This window comes from Brassica napus, chromosome C5 (assembly GCF_020379485.1).
Source record: "Brassica napus cultivar Da-Ae chromosome C5, Da-Ae, whole genome shotgun sequence".
Lineage (NCBI taxonomy): Eukaryota > Viridiplantae > Streptophyta > Magnoliopsida > Brassicales > Brassicaceae > Brassica > Brassica napus.
Genome location: NC_063448.1, coordinates 6334486 through 6352160, shown reverse-complemented (window position 1 = coordinate 6352160; position 17675 = coordinate 6334486). Strand labels below are relative to the sequence as shown.

General features: G+C 33.7%; 4 protein-coding genes and 1 long non-coding RNA gene across 5 annotated transcripts; 1 reads left to right on the top strand and 4 right to left on the bottom strand.

The window, feature by feature from the left end:
* Nucleotides 1-4148: 4148 nt before the first annotated feature.
* On the bottom strand, nt 4149-9097 carry LOC125587470. Its single transcript, XR_007323760.1, has 2 exons — nt 4729-9097; nt 4149-4635 (listed from the first exon to the last, which is right to left on the bottom strand). It is a non-coding gene; the product is annotated as an uncharacterized LOC125587470 (long non-coding RNA).
* A 677-nt stretch (nt 9098-9774) lies between these two features.
* LOC106346554 (probable 6-phosphogluconolactonase 1) lies at nt 9775-11331 on the top strand. Its single transcript, XM_048757119.1, is given in 4 exon segments — nt 9775-9933; nt 10323-10389; nt 10392-10487; nt 10490-11331. Coding segments are annotated over 4 exon segments (675 nt in total). The 3' UTR covers nt 10843-11331.
* On the bottom strand, nt 10890-12016 carry LOC111206582 (peptidyl-prolyl cis-trans isomerase E-like). Its single transcript, XM_022703830.2, has 2 exons — nt 11610-12016; nt 10890-11328 (listed from the first exon to the last, which is right to left on the bottom strand). The coding sequence occupies exons 1-2, from the start codon at nt 11923-11925 to the stop codon at nt 11108-11110; spliced, it is 537 nt and encodes a 178-aa protein (XP_022559551.1). The 5' UTR covers nt 11926-12016; the 3' UTR covers nt 10890-11107.
* Nucleotides 12017-13109: 1093 nt separating this feature from the next.
* On the bottom strand, nt 13110-16020 carry LOC106351270 (PI-PLC X domain-containing protein At5g67130). Its single transcript, XM_022702917.2, has 7 exons — nt 15325-16020; nt 15012-15128; nt 14223-14339; nt 14050-14148; nt 13657-13960; nt 13362-13585; nt 13110-13278 (listed from the first exon to the last, which is right to left on the bottom strand). The coding sequence occupies exons 1-7, from the start codon at nt 15415-15417 to the stop codon at nt 13186-13188; spliced, it is 1047 nt and encodes a 348-aa protein (XP_022558638.1). The 5' UTR covers nt 15418-16020; the 3' UTR covers nt 13110-13185.
* A 231-nt stretch (nt 16021-16251) lies between these two features.
* On the bottom strand, nt 16252-17115 carry LOC111206580. Its single transcript, XM_022703822.2, has one exon. The coding sequence runs from the start codon at nt 17008-17010 to the stop codon at nt 16324-16326; it is 687 nt and encodes a 228-aa protein (XP_022559543.1). The 5' UTR covers nt 17011-17115; the 3' UTR covers nt 16252-16323.
* Nucleotides 17116-17675: the final 560 nt, after the last annotated feature.

Sequence of the window (17675 nt, the reverse complement as noted above, 5' to 3'; positions counted from 1 at the left end):
CTACTATATATTAACCGCTGAATTAGACGCTACATCAATTTTCCTCAGCGTCGTTTTTTTGTTCTAGTGAATTGTCACATTATCAACCACATATTCAAAGGTGCACAAAGTAAATTTAAAATGTGCTAAAATGACGTAGACAAACAATGAGAGAAAATATAACAATCATAAATTCGATATATTCTTCTCCTTTGTTTTTTTTTCTCGAAGAATATTGTTTGTCCGATAGGAACTCAGCACCATTTAAAGTTTACACTAAAAATTAATATTATCAACATAAATGTTTAATGTATTAATGGATTAGATAGAATTTATGACTCATCTGTATTATAATACTCCTACAAGATCGTATCCTCGACGTTCCTCTTTTTTTTTTTGTTTATGAATCTTCCAACGTTGATTAACTATTCATTTTCCTTTATCAAAACAAATACTATTCATTTGTGTGAAATTAACAACTAATGTGTACTCCTAATAATATATACTCGAAGAATAAGAGCATATATGGGGAAATCCATCAGGAAATAGAAGGATCATGCTTTGGCCATTTTTTGACCAAACCAATGCTTTGCCATATTGCTGTAAGTATCTCGTTTTCTTACACCTTTATATATCAATAAGTATTATGTACAGAAGTATGATGTTAATATAGCATACTGTGATTGCTTTTCAGAGATCAATTCGTTTTACGTTTTTTTTTTTTTGAGCAACCAATTCGTTTTACGTCTTGTAACACATTTAAACAAGTTTTTTGGTCAAGACACAGTTAAACAAGCTTATCAAAAGGTAATTACCCATTGTATTTGTATGTTTTTATCGTTTCATGACTACAATATTTGGAATAAATTATTGTAGAATTAGATAAATGATTTGAAATGTGAGGACCGTGTGGCGTATTCTTATTATCTTTCAAATCACTGAAAGATTGAAATTTGATTAAGACTATTTGTTAGCCTTCAAATAAGGATTAATTTAAAATGCAAGAGGATAGCTAGGGTTTAGGCTTTTGGAAAAGAAAAAGACATATACCTTTTATAATAACCAAAGCGACGTACTGTAATCAGTTCAACATGTTTGGAAATGATTGTTTCAGCTGTATTGTATTCCAATTCGATATGATAGCGATGGTTCATACAAAAAACGTTATAATTGGAAATAATTAGTGAGTATATAATTTTACGTAAACGGTCGCATTCTATACTTATATATAAATTAACGGATGGCATGGGACATGGAAACGTTTCGATTGAAAGTGCTAAAGCACTTATCGAAAATAAAATATAAATATAAGATATACACACGATTTAACATTAGTGACATATGCCCTTTTTCAAAAAAAAAAAAAAAACATTAGTGACAAAAAATGAAGATAGATACACTACATTTTTGGATTTCGATATCCAATTAATAAAACTTTTCGCTAATCCAAAATAAGTGCAAGTTGCTTTCCTTCCCATCTCTTTCTTTCTTTAAATTTTCCATATTCCCTTGCATGATCGATTCTTCGTCTCCTTCATTGTAGATATGACTGATTCACCACAAACGGATTGGAACCAAAGAATCGATGTTAGTAGACACATTATCGAAAGTGACAATTATGTGGTTGCAAAATATATGCTTTGTTAGAAGATTCACATAAGTTCTTAAATCGTTGGATGCTCTCTTAACCAAAAATTAGGTAATATCTGGAAATTATTTTCTCTTGGTCGTGACTTTGTGAGTGGATATAATACTTTCAATTACTAAATATATAATTTGAAATATCAGTTTAGTATACCATTATGTTCCATTAAAAAAGATATCCTGTTTACATTTTTATGTTCCAAGATATTGAAAGCTCTTCTTCAAGCAAGCTGCCGCACTCTATATTGGGCATCTGATAAATGAATTTATATAAAATTTCCAGTGCCTTCAATTAATTTTAAATTTCTACGATTCAGTTTTCCAAATCATCTAGCATTATCATGATATACAATTGGGCTGTGAATCATTAGTCATCCACTACTCTGGGATTATATCTGCCTCTCATTGGGCAAGAGAATTGGATCCTTTGTCTTAGCTAGGGTTGTAGACATTAATTAGTTCATTAGTTATTTATACTTTTGTTGATCTTCAAGTGGCTTAATTAATGATTACGGTTCCTTTCGTAAAGCTGATTTTAGATGCTTTTGTTAAAGCCAAATATTCACTTGCAACTTATAACAATCGCGAGTTAACATTTTTAAATTATATTAAACTCCAAAAAGGCTTTGTATTTTCTGCGCCACTCATTACTCAATTCTCAATAGCACCCGCAGGAATTAAAAAAAAATCTATACAGTACATATGTGGGTACACGATACATCGGTCTGCCACAAGTATGGCCGAGTATATATGTAAATCCTTTTAGTTTCAAATGATCATTTACATCTATATTATTAAAATTGAAAAACACAGTTAGAATTGGAAAATTGATAATTTCCTTTTATTAATTTTATTAATATAAATTATAATTGCAATAATTGTATTTTCATATTTCACTCAGTTTTACAATTTTATTAATTATATTATTTTAACAATACATCACATCATTAATTATATTATTATAGTAATAGTGCATATTTTTATTTATTAGTTTTCAACATTAACTTTGTGCCAATTATATAATAAAAAATATAAAATAATTGAGTTTTTCATATGGTTAAACGTTCAGTTTAGTTTGTTTTACTAAATTATTATTTTTTATTTTACTTTCAATTGTGAAAAATTTCGTAGCCAAAAACATAATTCAAAAACATATTTTTTAATAAAATAAAAACTTAAATCAAAATAATAAAAATGTATTACATTTATTGTCCCTTAGTTTTTCACTTCATATAATTATGTTACTATATAAAAAAACTTTTTTTACTTCACTTAATTTAGCCAACTATATAGAAAAGTTCATTTTATTAGTTTATAAAATCAGTTAGGCATGAACTTTGACTATCTATTTAGTACGGGTCATTCCTTTTGGTATCGTTATTTTTTCGTTAATTAGGTCCGTTTGAATATTATAAATTTATATGTGAGTTTTAAGTTGGGTCCTTCTGGGTCGGATAAGTTCGGTTATGATGTATAAAAGCCTAAAAATTTCTAAATAACAAATGTATCTGAAAGGGGTTCATATATTGTACCAAAAATAACTATATTACCTGATTCGGTTCGGATCTTTTGAATACAATTAGTTATATTACGAAACATCTAAAATATATGACAATAATTATGAAAAACAAATATCAATATATAAAAATGCAAAACTAATTTCCGCGCACATGCGCAGATCAATCTTTAATGTGTTTAAATAAAATTTATTTCACATAAATATCTCATTATTTTTTCTTGTTGAGTGGGCTAGTGGTATGTGCTCTCATTAAAAGTTTAAAACAAATAGAATTCCCACGTTTGAGAGTGGGTTAAAGTATTTTCATCTTTTTTTTTATTAAACTAGGGGAACCCGCCCTACGGGCGGACAACGAATGAATGAATAATATAAAAGTATTTTAAATTGTAATGAAAAAGTCAAACTATAAACTTATTATTAATTAAAATAACACAGACTTTAATTATTTGTTTTGTTATTTTTATTAGACAAAATTTTTGTCATCATTATAAATAATTCGATGAAAATGATAATGGCTACATTTAATTTTTTAAATATTTGTTTTACTTGGTTACGAAAGTACTAAAAAATTATTTATGCATAATAGTTGTTTAGGTATAAAAAAATATTAGGTATAATAGTTATTTTAATTTGATTAGGTATAAAAAATTAAAAATAAGTTTTAATAGTTGTTTCATTTCAATTATGCATAATATTTAAATTATTTAGGACGATAAATATTTTGTATATTTAGTTCATCCATGATCTAAAATCCTTAGATTAAGATATTGAAATACTTTCACGCAACTATATAAAATCTTATAATGGTGCTAATGATTCTTTAATAAAATGTTTGACATACATTCAACGATTCAATCGATGATTGAAAAAACATTATTTTTGATTTGAGTGATGTTCAGATGGTTTGATCAATATTGAAAATGGATTCAAACAATGTTATGTTCAGCAGATTTTGATTTTTTTCAAATATGCTATGATGAATTTAAAATATATCATTCACATAATATGAATTAATAATGTTAACTTCTTTTCTCAACGCAATAATGTTAACTAAACAAACTTTAAAGAAAATTGATCGCTGACTCCCTTCTCTCCAACGGAAGGGTGATCTTGTTTGTTACTAAGAAAACTGGTCACTCAAGGAATATTCTTATCTTCTCTGGAAAGAGAGGAAAAACAGGTTACACTCATGCGTTGCTAAACCTCATGGTACTATCTTTGCTCACATTGACAGGCTCCCCCGGAATATCCTTCACAAAGGTTCAACAAAGGATGTGCCAGTCTCCTTTCAGTCTGGTTCACTTATAGCTAATCCAAGCTTCTCATACTGATTTTCACGTTTAGCTTCCCTTTTTTTTTCCAACGAAGCTATCTGCACCTGCTTATAACAAATATTTACTTATGATAATATAATTTACATTTTATAAAAAAAAGCATATTTTACCCATGTGTGATCTCGTTCTTTCCATCTCATGTTTGATGAACCCTTTCAACTATAAAGAATCGAAGCAAAGATTAGTTACGCATTATCATACGATCTAAATAAATCATAGACATGATGAGATGTAAAGATTTAGAAACAAAACCTGGTGGTGGTGTCTAGTAACAGCAGCCCAGAAGCTATTTTACTGAGACATGGCTTATGTGAGATATGATTGCACAAAGAGAGAAGCCTTCTTTCCATCCCAATGAACATCAAATGTTTCTTTTAAAAGGAAAGCAAGAATAAACCCCAGAGCTTACATATGCACTATCATGGTACCTGCAAAATACAAAAGCCGAAATAGATGCCTTAGGAGACTGAATAAGTAAACATGACCTAAAGGAAGTCATTAACAATTAATTTCATGTAAACAGACATAAAAACATGAATAAACTAAAGCTCGCTCATGTAAACTCATGTAAGCAGACATGAAAACACGAATAAACTCATGTAAGCAGACATGAAAAAATGAACATGGAATGTCTATTAATCATGAATCTATGATAGTTAGAGTCAATCGATACATGAAACAAAGTACTGCAATGGTATGTGGTAGTTTCAGCTTCGGGAGAAGAGGAACCCAAAACTACATTCATATAAAAAAACATGCTTCATATCTTCTTTGTAATCACCAACAGTAAAGTTGATATAAGAATCAACACCTCTAAATTTTATAGCAGCTGGATCAAAAGCTCTACGTATACATTAAAAAAATATTTAAAAAAAAACTCAAAGACAAAGTTGATTCATATACAAAACCAAATCCCAAAGAATGATGTAGAGGTACCTAGCAGGCGCATGAGCAGTGTCAAAACCACCTATAAATTGAAATCAAGAAGAGAGTTAAAGATGAAAGCAACAACACTTGTTGTCGTTCTATCAACAATCACTTAAAATTATTAATCTTACCTAAAAGAACCTTTTTTTTCCGACAATCTCTGCATTTAAAAATAAAATAAAAAGGAGTTCTGGATTTGATCTCACAAAGTACAAAATAAAAGTTGAGAAAAATGAGTGTTATCAAATATGAGATTCCCATATACTGCGAGCTTCTTGACCTTGGTCCTCTCCGGCTCTTTCTCACCTGAGCCGGCGCCGGCCGGAGACACCGATCTCGTGTCGAAAGAGAGATCCATCCAGCTTCTGGAGCTCGAACCTCGTAGGTGACTACAGTCTCCAGCCACGGGGAAAACTCTTTAGTAACTCCGGAGATGGAAGTGGTGCTATCGTCTCCTCCTCCTCCGACTTTTAATATATCGAAGCTGAGAGTGAAGGTGACATATTTATACCCAAAAGCTCACCGTCTTGCCGACGCAAGCAACACATTAAAGAACACAACGTGGACGTCTGAGTTAATGGGATTTAACACGATGAAACCATAACGCACTCTGTTACAGAAATCGCGAAGAAGCTCGAAAGTTACCGTCGCCTTTGAACGTAGAAGAGAAGACTCCGGAACATGTCTTCATCAGATTAGGGTTAGCTTCATCAAATCACAGTACGAATTTAAGCCAAATGTATCTAAAAACGCGTATGGTTAAAAGCCGGGACACGTGTCGGCTTGTCAGGCATCGATTTTCCACGTGGCAAAGCAGGAGTGAGACGAACATATTTTTATATATATAGATAGATAGATTAGAAAAGACGGGTCTTCTACCTTAATCTATGTGAATTCTCTGATTTAGTTTCCATTGTTTTTCTTTTTTCTTTTCATTTGATGCACTTTCTTCAGATGTTTTTCTTGTGGTTGTACCTATATATATCATACCTATCGCAATAACTATGATTTCAAACTTTTTATTCTTTTTGTCCACTACCCATTTAATCTAGATCAAATACTAGTCAGAGAAGCCGATACTCCGGGGAGAACCTCTGTCTGACCGGATTTGATCTATATGGAAAAAAATATAGCCTATGGTCTTTGCTTCTTTTGCTAACGCATCCGCCCGACCATTCCTACTCCAAGGAATATGAGATAGATTCACATCTTCGAAATCCTCATGTAAACTCTGGAACACCTCGATCTTTGTCGTGAATGTTGGCCAATCCGCTGGGTTTGTAGTCATGTCCACTAGGTCCGAACAGTTCGTTTCGAACTGTATCGAGGTTATCCTCATGTCTCTCATACACGAGGCTGACGAAAGTAAACCTTCTATCTCAACACGTAAAGCTGAAAGGCTCCTCCTGCACACCTGTAATTCGAAATATTCATAACCCATTTGATCCTTAAGATTCCATCCTAAGCCACTGACACTGACATTATCGATCTATGACACATCAATTTGACAGGTAGGGACTCGGGGAATCCAAGGAGGCACCGTCTCAACCTATGTAATAGGAGGTTCTTTATGATCTTCATTTGCTTCCTCCTTTTCGTTAGCCTTTCTCTAACATTCTGCCTCAAAAGACGCGGGTTGGAGAGTGTCAATCAGGGATACGACTTTCCCATGAAAGAGTTTGTCGCTCCTCGTCTTCCAAATGTACCAACAAATCCATGGAAAGGTATCGAATTGTGGTCTCAGTGGAACCACATCTTTTCTCTTCCAAAACAGACAGTTCATGTTTTGGTATATAGATGTACTCGGGAAGTAACCCAGAAGGGATAAATAAATCGATAAAGCCCAAACCTGCAGGGCTGGGAGGCATTAAAAAAGAAGATGATTAATCGACTCCACTGGGCTATCACATTTAGGACAACCTCTATCGGTGCCCAAGTGTCTATAAGTGAGCCTATATGCCGTCGCCACACAGCCCGAGATAGCTTGCCACAAGAAATGCTTCATCTTACTCGAGGCCTTTATCTTCCACACATCGCTCTGAAGGCTCATGATACTCGTCTCTAGAACCCATTCATGTGTAAGACTCAGCTTGGTCGATCGGAGTAAGTCATAACAGGTTTTAACTGCATACACTCATGATTTTGTGTGGTTCCAAACATATCCATATGGAGCAAGAGAGCGAGAAAGTTTTAGCCCAAGTATCAAAGGGATATCATCTTGGTGAAAAATTCTCGTAAAAGATATATATCCCACTCTTTGGTATCATTCCTAATAAAGGACTGAACAAAAAGTTAGGATAGTTTGTAAACAATGTGGTCGGCAGGTTTAGGTGGTCGAGTCACTGAGTCTGGAACCCTAGACTCACTCCAAACCTTCGTATCTGGATACGTACCAATTGTTTTTCGTAAACCCGATACGAATAGAAGTTTTGTTGCCATGATACTACGCCATACATATGATGGTGAGTATGTTCGTCGATCTTCCAAGTGAGATGTGTGATTATAGTACCTTTCTTTTAAAACACGTGCTAATAATGAATTTAGATAATGACTTGGTCCCTACAATTATTTTGCAAGAAGCGCTATATTGAAGTCATGGAGATCTCAAAAACCTAGTTCCCCGAATAGGTTAACATCCTCTCCAAGGGAAATGTGTGATTATAGTACCTTCCTTAGAATTCTGGAATTTGCAAGTTCTTATGAACATGGCAACTTGGTTTTGACAAAATTACACGGCAATTTGTTTACTTCCACGGCTGACACGGGCATAACCATCTGGCCATGCTGATCACCACTGCTAAAGAGTTCTCGGATTTAGCCACCGCGTTTGAGAACATGGGTTCAATTTATATAATGTGTAATTGAATTATTATTGAAATTTTATTTCATTAGGCCTGACCTGGTATTTCAAATGACTACTTGTAATTTACGTCATTAATTTACTTGTTAATAATTTTATAAGTTAAAACAATTCAAATGATTAAGTTAAAAAAACAATTCAAATGATTAACAAATTAATTAAAAATATATACTATTTATTTTTTCATTTGTTCATTTATTTTTCAAACATAATAATGTTTATAAGAAAACATGAAATAAAAATGAAGTTATTTTACTTGGAACTGTTATCTCTAATGGTAAAATCTTTTTCTATAAAAATAAACGTGAAAAGTTCAGAATCTCAACGGCTGCTAGAGGAAATTTAACAGCTGGCTCTTGTTTCTAATCTCAAAGAAATTATGAACTCTTGATCCATAATTTATTGAACTGAAAAAAAGTTATCCATGTTACTTGGCCACTCGACATGAATTAGCGTTGAAACTAATTTTTACAAGCCTAACGGTCCAAGTAGAAATAAGTATATGTGAATAGAATTTTGAGCAAATTCAATGAGCCGGGTAAATTTTTTATCTAATGTAAAGTAAATGATGGAGTTATCTTTTGACAATGGAAAAATTTATAATAAATTGATAACTAAACTAAATCTATATAGTGACAAATGACTTAATCTAAATAATTTAGTGATTAAGCTAATTTAGTAACTAAGCTGAATTAATTTAGTGACAAATGACTAACACTTGATGTTTAAATTCCAAACCAAGATAATTTGGTGACAAATAGCTAAAACTTAGTGAAAATATCCAAATTATTTTATGACTATGTTTTGTAAATATCTCCTATGTATAGACATCTTATCTTTCTATATTGACAACATAATTACATTCACATAACAATTTATGCAAGATAAGCTTCGAAATACAATAGTTCCAACAATATTTTAAGTTTTTTAAAGTAAGTTTTGAGAATATAGCATGAGTGTTATTTGCAAATTCTGTTTTGGTGATACAAAACAATCTTGTGATTTTATCTTGTTATTCAAAAACTGTATAAAAACTGCCTCAACTACGAGCGATTTATTAAGTTAAGAAAAGAGACATAATCTTGATTCTACGTTTCATCTATTTCTTTTTTTTTTTTGAGAAAGGACTTATTTCATCTATTTCTTTAACGGTTTAAAAACATTTTACCATTTTATATTATTGTTTTCTTTTGTATCCTAACAATTAGAGCTGATGCTCATTTGTTTTTTATGACTGACATTTGTTTAATTAATCGTTATATTTATATATATTTATTTTCATCTTGTATTGCTGTTTTCTGTAAATTATAAATGCTGATTATTGGATTAGTAGTCAAACTTGATTTGGTGAGAGTCAGCTAAAATCTCATCTCAGTTTCTTTCATTCCAATATGTGATTTCTTAACCTCCCAATCAAAACTTGATCTATTTCTTAAGTTACAATTGTATCCCATTTGTTATTTAATGTAGAATTGCTGAAAAAAACTGGTGGAAAAAATAAAAGAAGCAGTATGGCGCTTACTTGGACTCATAAAGACAGAGGAGAAATAAGGGTTCACGAGAATACGGAGGAACTTAGCACTGGCGTGGTAGATATTATAGCTGAGATATCAGAAGCATCGATTCTAAAACACGGTGCTTTCTGCATTGTTTTATCAGGAGGCTCTCTCGTTAGCTTGATGGGGTAATTACAAGTTTTACTTCACTTCTGTTGTGCCGGGATACCTCTATATAATTCAAAAAAATAAAAATAATTACAAGTTTTACTAAAAACGTTTTCAAGCTTGTTAAGATCCCATTTTCAGTCTCCTTGATCGCTCTCCTAATGGATTGTTCAACAGAAAATTGATCGAGTCGCTTTACGACAATTGTAGATTGGGATAAATGGTATGTTTTTTGGGCGGAAGAGCGTGGGGTAGGTAAAAAGCCTTGACGATAGCAACTACAAACTCGCCAGGGATCATCTTCTAAGGTTATGTACGTCTGGTTTGGGTTTTGATAACTTAATATATAGAAGAAACTTGAGGCTCTTGTTCTGAGAGTTGGTTTATTTTTTCAGGTCAATGTGTTTCCGAGGCATATATATTCCATTAACGACAGGGTATCAGTCGACAAAGCTGCAACAGAGCAGAGTTCTCCATCAGACGGATGGTGAAAAAGCGAACTGTGACTCCATCTGAGAACAGTGAATGTCCCAAGTTTGATCTGATCTTACTAGGGATGGGCAAATAGCCTCGCTCTTCCCCAACCACCCAGCACTCGAGGTGAAAGACGATTGGGTTACGTACCTAACCAACTCACCTAAACCGCCACCAGAGAGAATCACATTTACTTTGCCAGTCATTAACTCAGCTGCTAACGTCGCTATAGTGGCAACCGGCGCATCCAAATCCAATGCTATCCACTTGGCAATCGACGACTTGCCATTACAAGACAGCTCTTTGTCTCTGCCTGCACGTCTGGTCCAGCCGAGCAACAGGAATCTGGTGTGGTTTATGGATAAACCAGCAGGATCTAAACTTGAAGGGTTTAAATCTCTCCGAATAGAATTTAGACCATCTTCTTGTTCCAAAAGCTAAATGTTCTTTACATTAATGATGACCCTTTTTGTATGAAGAGCATCCGGTTAAGAAACATGGAACTATTTTTTCTACTTCTCTAATCATGAAAGTTTCAACAAAGTACCAGATCTAGTAACTATAAAAATAACATAGTCAGTAACTTCATAAAACAATCTAATCTCAAACTCGATGAAGTTATAGTGTGACACAACTCTGGCGAAAACCAAACCATAATTCTACAGGAGGAAGGGGGGGAGTAAGTGAAAGCGGCAAAAGCTTACATTCACTGGGGGTTGTCATGGCTTAGAGCTTCGGCCTCAGCTCTGGCCATAGGATCATCTTTGACATCCGTATCTTCTTCCATCTCGCCTTGTCGATCTTGCGCCAATTTCTTCCTGTGAAGTTCCTCAGCAGCCTCCATAGCAGCCTTGTTCTCGGCTTGGATCTTGAGAATTTCCTTTTCTTGTTGCTGCCGCTCAAACCATGTGTCTGCATCCGCCCAAACTGGGGAAACAAAAAACAACACAACCAAGAAAGATCAGTTTATTAACCAATGAGAATTAAGAATCTCTCTGCTTAACCAAGAACATATCGATCATCCTAAGCTTGAGTTAACTTCAAATCAGATAAATAACATCAACGAACATATCCCTAAACTAACTTCAGAGCCAAACCCTAATTTCAACAATCCCTAAGTTCCAGACTCATTCATAAAACCTCAAGCTAACACGAATCAACATCAACAACAGATCACAATCACTAAGGAGGAGGGAGAGGCAACGTACGCGGATGTGCGGCCCAGCCCTGTTCTCCACCCTTGATTTTCTCCGGGAGGGCATAATTGACGGTGAGAACACGGCCGTACAGCTCGGCGCCGTCCATGTTATCCATGGCCGCGGAAGCGTCTTCTCTCTCTAGGAAAGTGACGAATCCGAAGGATCTGTGCTTCTGATTGGCTTGGTCCAGCGGCGTCTTCACGTCCTTGATGTCGCCGAATGGTATAAACGCCGCGTGGAGGATCGATTCGTTTACTTCGTCGGCTAAGCCTCCTACGTACAACGTGTTCTTCTGCATCGCTTGCTGCTGTTGAACCGCCGCCATTGCTCGAGTTCCTTCTCTCTCTCTCTCTCTCTCTCTCTCTCTAGCAATCGCTTAGTGGGATCTTCTCGGTGAGACTAGAAAGTAGAAAGACGACGACGGTGATTTTTATTTTTGGTTAAGAACAAGTCTGATATTAATGGGCCTTAACTCTTTAGGCCCACGACGGTTAGCCTAAGAATTTAATATTTATTTATTTTCTTAATGTTTTCTATTTTTCTTAGTGATTTTTTTCTATTTTTCTTAGTGATTTTCTTCATCAACAAATTAACAGGTTGACAACACAAAATTAACAATTTAACATAGTTTCTTGAAACAGAAGCTAAGATGAATTTTTTTTAATGTTTTACAAACAATTTGCAGTAAGATAGTAATAGAACTCATGATAATTAAGGAAATGGTTGGAGTTTTTTTTGTCAGATGAATACAGTGAGAAAATGTTGTATGGAAATTTCACTTATTCATAACTGCATAAATTATAACAATAGACTAAATGATCTAGTACAAGCATTCTACGAGAAAATGATATGAATAAAAATCCATAGAAAAAAAAGACCTATGAAAAAGCTTTAAGATTAACATTTTTATTAGATTTATTTTTGGGTTCACCTAGGGGTTGAACCTGTAGGTTCACCAACCAATAAAATTGTGTTATTTTAAATTCAGTATCTTTTAAAAAAGGAAACAAAATAATATTGAATTATATTATAGTTTAAAAATAAAAAATGTATTAATCAGAAAAAGAAGATTTTTTAATCGCAAAAAAAAAGAATTTGTTGTTCAAAAGTATTTTTAACGCTGCGAACAAATATTAAATCCTAAACCTTTAGGTAAACCTTAAACTCTTGAATAAATCATAAATCTTAGGGTTTAAGATTGATCCAAGAGTTTCAGATTTATCCAAGGGTTTAGGGTTTATGATTAGGATTTAGGGTTTAGTGTTTTGTTGATTGTGTTAAAAATATTTTTTTTTAAATTCAAGAATTTAAAATTTATCAAAAGGTTTAGGGTTTACCAAAGGGTTTAGGGTTTAGATTTAGAGTTTAGTGTTTTGTTTATGGTATTAATTTTTTTTGATTTTTTTTTTGCAACTACGATTATTTTTATTTATTTATATTTTTTTTTTTAATTTTAAAAACGTAATATAATCTGATAATATTTTGTTTCATTTTTTAAAAAATATCGAATTTGAAATAACTAAATCTTATTGGTTGGTTAACCCAAAGATTTAAGAATAACTCTTTTTATAAAAGGCCATGCTTGTTACTGATGACAATCATGAACATCATCACGTCCACACAGAAGCTCTCCATTTAGTTTATCCACTGCTTGAAATGTTCCTCCTCCATCACTCCTCTATATTCAAACCAAGAAAGAAAACAAAAAAATCATTACCCAATTTTATTTTCTTTCTAAAACCATATATTTGTAACCCTTACCTTGTAAAAGTCGACAGCGACAAAATTCGCCCATCGGTCCCCAGCGGCTACGTAACATGTCTTAATCGTATCGATAAGATGTTGAGAGTTCTCCTCACAACTCATGAGCTTAACCGGAATTGTACTGAAATGATTTATCAAAACCAAAGCTTTGGTTTTATCGGTTAGCTGTGCAGATTCTCCCCTATTGCTACATTCCGAAGGCTTAACTCCATCGTCCCCATCTGAAAAATTTGAGATTATTCGGTTATTTTCTCGACCAACGATCCGGAATTTTGGTATCTCTCACACTCACATTGGTTTTCAAGTACGTAGTTCCACTGGTAAGCTATTCCTTCGGTTTCTTGCTTGGATTTATCTGAAGTGAAGACGACTAGCCGGTGGTTATTTGCAACCATATCCTTAACCAATGGCCAATCTTGGCCACCCTTAGGCATGTCTTCAACCGGAAACCAGAATTTCTTCAAACCAGAGTCGGTAAAAACTTTGGTTAACGCGTTTGGCGATTTGACGTAATCCTCGAGAAATATTGTCACGATCTCTGATGGATTTGCTGTCAAGAAGGCGAATACCTCCTCGAACGTGTCTATTGCCCGATTCTAAAATGTGATATAACAAAACAAATTATTTTACCGAAGACATGTTGAGAGTCTTTTATCTTTTAAAAAATTGGTGAGATTAGACTTACAAACTTAGTGAATTCAAAGCATTGCTCGTGAAACGAATGGCACAACCATACGTCTCCTTCGTAGTCGTATGTATCCAACATCAATGCTCGAACACCACTCTGAACATTTACATTATAGTCTAGAAATTAAGAAACATAATGAACTGATTATGTGTCAATGAATTAATACTAACATTGAGTTGTTCGGTTATACTATCTTCTTGGGTCGCCACATGAAGCGGTTTTCCTTCAATGGCATATGAATTGTGGGTCGTCAAAAATGCATATTTGTTAAACGGCATGGAATTGTTCTGTTACAAAAAAACACACACTAAATAGTTATTAATGCGTCATTATAGTCTGTCAAAAATATAAAGATTCGTTATGGCTCGATTTGAAGAAGAGTAATAAGTAGTTAGACCGTTAAGAGTCGCTGATCAGACCTACCTTAGGACTACGACAAAAAGACATTCTAAACGTGTATAATAGCGTGACAGAACTCAAGAAGAAGAAAACAAATATATACAACCGATGTAAAAAGTAAAATTAGGTCCAAAACTATGGACCAAACGATCCATCATCGGAGAGACATGTTAAGAATGTCCTTTTGAAAATTAGAAGAGACTTAAGTGACATGACTCTCATGTACATTCATATACTACACAAAACACTAAAATAGAGGTTAGTTTATGAATTATGTGACCTAGGAGATAGTATATTGCGTTTGGGTTTGCCTCAGTTAACTAAATATACATTATAAGTTATAACTATTCAAAAAATCACAAATTTTTTTTTTGGTCACACACAATTTTTTAATGTTTTACAATAAACATTACTAATAAATTATAAATGCAAACAATTCTTTTTCCGTTGGTGTTTAGCGTTTACGTTTACAATTTTTCATGCTATGATATTCTTGTTGATGGTATATGAAACACATTAACAGTTTTAACATATAAAAATAAAAAGTGTTTCTTACTTACCACAAGGGAGAATTGATCTGTGATGTTTGATCTTACGCATCTTGCAGCATCGATGCCGCATTTAAAACAACCAAGTCCAACGCTGCACTCTTCGTCGGATGAGCATTGGTCGCCGAGCTGAATATTGATGAAAATCCCTAAATTGTAACATGGATGATAACATCCCTAACTATTCCGTAAAATATATATTCAAATTGATCTCCTTCAGAAATTCTGGCGAGTTGTCATAGTTGGTTACCGCAACGTTTGAAGAACTCACATTGCATCTTTAGATCTCATATTTAATCTCGACTTTTTATTAAAATTGGTTTACCTGTTTTGAGCCATGGGAAGAAGCAAAAGCGATTGATGCGAGATGAAGCAAAACCAAAGTTGTGACTGCAAAGAAGAATCTGAAAAATGCCATTGTTACTGGCTTTTTTTTTGACAAAGAAATATCTATTAGTATCTTTTGTAGAATTAGTGTAACTTTAAAAACGAAACGTTTATTACAACGTTGGAGTCTTGGTTAGTGATTGACCGATCCTGATATTTTGTTCATGAACTTATAATGTTTTAAAGATTATCTTTCCTTAATATCTAATATATCTGTCTTGTTTGGGTAACCCCTTTGAAAGTAATTAATCCTTTTATATATAGAAAATTAGAAAAAAGATTTGACCAAAAAAGAGTATAAAGAATTAAAGAGTCAATAAATATATAATTAAATAAATCAGATTTGACTAGTTTTGAAGTTTTCACTCTGAATAGCATATAACGAAAATGACTTTTAAAAATCTGTAATACTTTGGTCTAATCACACACACACAACACACTTACACACATATATCTATAGATTGTTGTGGACAATTTTGGGATCCTGGCAACGGTTAAGCCTCATATGTTATTAGCAATTTGGTAAAGGAGATGTGATATCGCCAGTTTTTACCGTAGCACAAGTCTTATTGCCCGTAACCATTTACCGTTTTTTGTCACAATCAGACCAATAATCTAATATGGTATTTTCTCTCATAATTGTATCATAACGTGTCTACTTTTAAAGATTCGCTTTAACATGTTCTATCAGATTCAGAAAATGTCAAGAAATTAATCAAATTATTTTAATTCAGTCATGCTTATACAGAATGAAGGATATGAAATATCACCTCATCACGTTTATTTTTATTCAAGTAGGATAAGGCAAGAGTGTAACACCAATTTTTAGGTCCATACCATTTTAGTTTTTTTTTTGTTGTCTACAAACCGCGCACTATTAGATTTATATATCATAATAAGTTTACATCAAATGATTACATTTTGAGACCGTCGTTAACTAAGGCTTTGATCTGGCAAACAAGTCCAATTCAAAAAGATCAGATTCAGAACCTGAATCACTCTCGTATCCACCATTTACATCAACTTCTTTTTTCCGATCTTTACACTCAACTTTCTTGTCCGAGCAGAGACTCTCACAAAGCCTCATGTTCAACTTCTGATCACTCTTCTTCGAACCTAAACCTTTCACGTGTTTCTCATCAAAGCTTCTCCTGCGCGTACTCCACGCGCCAGCACCGGAGATCGGCGAAGAAGCTTCGGCGTGTGTGGTCACGGTCACCACGCAGCTATGCCTCCTCCTTCTTTCCCCTCGTGGACTCTCCACCTCTGGAATTGACTTGGACTTTGACTTTAAGTTCTTCAGACCTGCTGAACGGAGAAGAGAGTTCAAGAAGCTGGTTAGCTTCTTCCCACCGCCGCCACGTGTTTTCTTCTCCTTCTCCTTCGGCTTCACGATGACGACTCTAGGTTCCGGAAGCTTATTCTCTGTTTCCGGGTGTATTCTCTTCTGTCGAAGTTCTGTAACAGTGCTCTGTTTCTGAACCTGGATTCTCGAGTACTCGGTCATAGTTGGTTCGTTGAAGTCGGAGAAGTAGCGAGTGGCTTCAAAGACGTCCAGTTCGCCGGAGCCATTCCTCTTGAGGTTTGGTTTAGTGGTTGAAGAATCGCCGGCGTTCTCCGACATTATTTCTTGAGTTCCAAGAGTTGCGATTGTGTTTTGTGTCTGTCGGTATTTATTATTAGGACTGTGGTTTGAGCTGAAAGATGCACGCGTCTGCTTTATAGAATGCAAGTGATCGGTTAACTGAACCGGACTAAACCAGGTTCATATCTTTAGTTATGTTCACTTCAGTAACTAGTATCACAACTTGAGGTTGAAAATGAAAAGATAGCGATATATGTTTTTTAGATTGACAAAAAAGGATATGTGCTTTTACATTCAATAATAGTGAGGTGAAAGTCTAAGCTAATAAAGATAGGTTTATTCGACTTGTCTATTTTAGTGATGTTTTTTACAAAAGAAATCTTAAGTGTTGTATAGCTTCATTATTTGCTAAGTTTCATAAATTTACAAAAAAAAATATAGCCTGTTTATTTATCAAGACTTCTCATATATTACAATCTAAAATTATTGAGTTAAAACAGTTATAATAAGATAACATTTTAATCAGATAATATAAAATTAAATAATAAAAACCTTATTACTTTATGTGTATTTATATAACACAATGACTCATTACATGAAGATAATATGATTAAATCAGATTTGATCACTATTGTCGATAATTATGTTGTCTACTACTAGTTAATATTATTATCGCTGTCTTGTCCTTAACAAAATTTAAAATT